Genomic DNA, 4,569 nt, shown 5'->3' with positions numbered 1-4,569 from the left:
TGCAGATGCCAGCAAGATTTTGCTGAAAGGATCTGGATATAGCCGTCTCGTGTGCCAGTGCCTGGCAAATACAGAAGTGAATGCTTACAGTCATCTATTGGATGGAATACAGGTTGCCCAATGGAGGAGCTAGAGAAAGTTCCCAAGGAGCTGAAGGTTAGGTGGAACAACAATATGAACTAACCAGGACCCACAGAGCTCATGTCTCTAGCTGCATATGTAGCAGAAGAAGGTGTAGTTGGCCATCACTGGGAAGAGAGGCCCCTTGGTCTTGCAAACTTTATATGCTCCAGTACAGGGGAATGCCAGGGCCAAGAAGTGGGAGTTGGCGGGGGGGAGGGTATAGGGAACTTTTGGGATAGCATTTGAAATGTAAATGAAAATATCTCAAAAAAAGAAAGAAAGAAAGAAAGAAAGAAAGAGAAAGAAAGAGAAACAAAGTCTTATCAAGAACTTGCTCCCTTGCTCCCTAATTATTACTCCTAATAGTAGACACCATCTGGCATAATACCATACCACAGCATTTATGGGCAGAGACAGCCATATAGAAGAACATATTTCAGTTGTCTCTGACTCACACCAACTGCTCTGAAGCACTGTGATAGAAAATATTAATGCTGCTCAAGGCTCACATATTTTACAAGCTTGCATGCGGAAGCCAATCAAACATATGATAAGATCAAAAAGGCACAAGGATTAACTACCTGGAATTTGGGGGGGAGTGGTGTGGGGGTCATTTCAGACAGGGTCTCACTCTGTAGCCAAGGTTGGCTTTGAACTCGTGGTAACCCACCTGTTTCAGCCTTGAGAGGGCTCAGATTACAGGTGTAAGCTGCCAAACCTGGCTGAAATGTGGGGACATTACATATTAGGTACAACATTTTCATGTGTTCATACTAAGCTGGAATGTGAGGACATTACATATTATGTACAACATTCTCCTGTGTTCGTACTAAGCTGCTCTTGGTACTCGGCCAGGGGGACTGACTTCTGACTCCCTCCATTGAGGCAGGGAGGGATTCCTGATCAACATGAACTGTAACATCCCAAACCAGGCCAAGTACCTTTTCTGGAGATTCACACAGTATGTTTTCTGGCTTCAGATCACGGTGAGCAATGCCTGGAGTGACAAACAGCAAAGAAGGGGTTAACATATGCACATAATTATCAAACATTCCACACACAATTAATTTTTTCCAAATGCTGTTGTTCGCAGATTAATTCCCAATTATGGTACATTAAAAAATCAACGAGCTGCAGGAGGCAGCGGTAACCAGAGACACAAACAGAGAGCACGGTTGATTCTGCAAAGTTCTTTTGAAGTAGAGGCTTTAGAAATCTGGCAGGGATAAGAAGCGCTAAATGAATCCCGGGTAGCCTACTTTCAGCACTGCAGAGACAACTGAGAATTCTTACTGTGCCACCTGACATAAAGCAAGGCAGACAGCCCTGCAAATGGCAAGGCTTGGGACAGCCATGCAGAAATAATGAGTGCCTTGTTTGAGAGCATCTTGGGACCAGGATGGCTCTCCCTCATTTCTTCTTGTGTAACTGATTTTAGAAGAAGAGTCCTCCAGGGTGACTCCTGGAGTGTTCTGAGGACCAAGTGTTACTCTGCAATTCTCCCAAGGCTTCTCAGTTCTCCCTCTTACCTGCTCCGCACCACACGTGCGCACTTGGCCGCCCTGTTTGCAGCAAAGCTTTGATCTAGAGAGCACACAGCTCTTCAGAGTAGACACCCAGTGTTTGGGCCACACCTCCTACAGAGGCCTGTAGATAGCAGCTGACCTACGAAGGTGTTAAATTTTCACGGGGGTGGGTGGGGGTGGGGTGGAATCCAGCTTCTAACAAAGCTAACAAAGGAGGCCATGGTGTTCTGGCAGAGAACACGGAATTCTACCTCCATCCCTTGACAGCACACATGACACTGCCTAAAGATTGAACATGCTGCTTCGAAGGCCTGGGAAGCAGCTGAAGATACAGAGCGATGATGGGGAAAGTGAACTTGCCACATTCAAACTCCCTGGATCAGTTTCTCAGGCAGCCCTCAATTCTCTATTAACAGGTCCAGCCTTCTGCAGCTACTTCACTAGAGAAGAAACAGCGGAGCTCCAGCAAGCTAAGTAACTTCATCAGTCACCTAATTGAATGAGAACCCAGAGCAACTCAGCCCGGCCTGCACAAATTGAGTCAGGCTACTGCTCACCGCACTAAAAGTGAAGGATATTTTCCATTATGGCAAGTGCTCCCACAGAAGATCACAAGCTGCACACAGAGCCTTACTCTCCAAATAGGTGCCCGTGGCCCATCTGTGCCTCAGCCCGAGAACTCGGGGAGCCGGGCTGTAATAAAGGGGCTGCCTGAGTGAGTGCTCCAGCCATCGAGCGGCTCTGGTTCATTTCCCAGAGGTTACGCCGCAGTGTGTCCAGTATTTAAAAGTAGGGAACTTGTTTTGAGGCTGACCCATTCTTGCCCAATTCATCTTCCCGGCATGAAGTTATTTAGAAAACAGCCAAGTTCACCTGGAAATCGTTTTTCATCCTCTCCAACTTCTAGTCACATGGGCACGGGCCAGCTAGATGGTAACAAGCACTTCAAGAACTTCTAAGACACCATTGGCCTCTGGTCCCTTTAGTGCATTTTTGTAAATAAATAAATAAATAAATAAAAAATAAAACTGCCTTTACCCCTCCTCCAAGGTATGGCTCCTGTGAAAAGCATGACCCAGTTTTGCAATCTGCAGAGGCAGCTTGGGGAGCAGTTGTAAATCTTTGTCAGGCAGGTGTTCCCTGCATGCACCCCAGCTTTCAGAGACAGAACCGCTTCCATTCATCATGCTGTGCAATGCTCAGCTACCCTTCTAGGGATTCTCAGCTCAGAGCAGAGTCAGGGCCTCAGCATGGACACCAGCAGTCTGTAGATCACTTCCAGCCACCGAGGACCCAGGAGGAGTCAATGAACCCGACTGGCTGCTCACCTGCCACACTTGGCTATGCTCGATGTCTGACACAGAGTGCCATCCATGTACGGCGTGCCTGCAGCTGGCTCTGAGCACTCACAGATGTGCAGGAAGTAGAGCTAACCAATTATTTGCTCTACCTCCATTTCCCCGTCCAAACCAGGAAGAATGCTTTGCTTCAAGGAAAGTAATTTAGAAGTAAAAACTCTTTATGTCCAGTGAGAGAGGGCAGAAGAGGTAACATTTAACACAGGCCACATCTAATCTACACACACACAAAACATATGATACATATAATAAATATATATGAATAAGTATATACATATATGCTTAGAGCCTTTATTATATATGAATTTGTGTATGTAGCTGTGTGAATCTTCTATATGTAGCATATACATGACAAGAACTGTGCACAATTACCCCACATGGGACTATACATGGGTATAGTTCCTGACATGTACACACATTTACCCATAAGACTTACAGAAGATACAGTCAACTACCATAAATACATAATACATACCTAATACATAACAAGTATAATGTGTTAACTACCATGGAGGACACTGTTGTCTTTCTTAATCCTTACCAGAATGCCACAGGATATGTGTTACCACTGAAGGAACACAAGAGGGTAACTCAGTTTTCTGTGGCATTAAAACATGTATGAAATAGTCCAACAGGCTATGGATATGCAAAAAGATTAAATTCACCACAGTAGTTCTTAAATTATCCGATACGGAGGACTACCTTTTCCTACCAGGCCAATGTGAAAGATGCTTTAAAAGATGAAATGGAATGATGCTAAAATGCTCCTGTGGGAATGGGCCATTCATTTATGAGTTTTACATCGTTTGTAAGGAAAAGGAGGGGCTGGGGAGATGGCCTGATGGTTAAGACTGTTAATCATCCTTCCAGAGGACACAGTTTGGATTCCAACACCCACACCAGGCAGCCCATAACCACCTGTAAGCTGAGATCCAGGGGATCTGACGTTTCTGGCCTCCTTGGGTATACTCCTTGCACATACATGTCTTTGCTACTTTGTGGGTTCTTCTTTTTTTTGCACATTTTATTCCTTCTTCACCCCGTCACTAGAAAGGAGAGGAAGAGGGATGTGGGGAAGATCTCTGAATCTGACTTCTTTCTTTTCTGAGCACAACTAGTAACAAACTGCAGCCAACCCCTGAATGACCACAGCTTATCGGGGTACTAGCATTTATATACCCTCTGAAAAGTTCATAGAATTTCAAGTGTCACACAATTGCAGAAACTATCTACAGCTGGCAAAACCATGCCTCTGCTAGAGCGTGAGGCAAATCATAGTCAGCTGCTGCAGTCAGTCTGAAGCTACTCCACATCCCCACACCTGGGATTTAAACAAAAGCATATTCTTGTAATACTTGTGTTTTTTAAAAGGGACCTGTCTTAGTCAGAGTTTCTATTCCTGCACAAACATCATGACCAAGAAGCAAGTTGGGGAGGAAAGGGTTTATTCAGCTTACATTTTCCACATTGCTGTTTATCACCAAAGGAAGTCAGGACTGGAACTCAAGCAGGTCAGAAAGCAGGAGCTGATGCAGAAGCCATGGAGGGATGTTCTTTACTGG

At 45.1% G+C, this 4,569-nt stretch overlaps 1 protein-coding gene across 6 annotated transcripts in view; it reads right to left on the bottom strand.

Moving 5' to 3' along the window:
- The window catches only part of Mknk1 (MAPK interacting serine/threonine kinase 1), a 45,491-nt gene that overhangs the window by 12,643 nt on the left and 28,279 nt on the right, over nt 1-4,569 (bottom strand). For all 6 annotated transcript variants that reach the window (XM_029540114.1, XM_021200025.1, XM_029540111.1 and 3 more), the window contains one exon: nt 1,065-1,120. In XM_029540114.1, coding sequence (XP_029395974.1) covers nt 1,065-1,120 — 56 coding nt within the window. The remainder of the gene's footprint in view (nt 1-1,064; nt 1,121-4,569) is intronic.

This window comes from Mus pahari, chromosome 6, assembly GCF_900095145.1.
Source record: "Mus pahari chromosome 6, PAHARI_EIJ_v1.1, whole genome shotgun sequence".
Lineage (NCBI taxonomy): Eukaryota > Metazoa > Chordata > Mammalia > Rodentia > Muridae > Mus > Mus pahari.
This window is presented reverse-complemented; position numbering and strand designations above follow the sequence as displayed.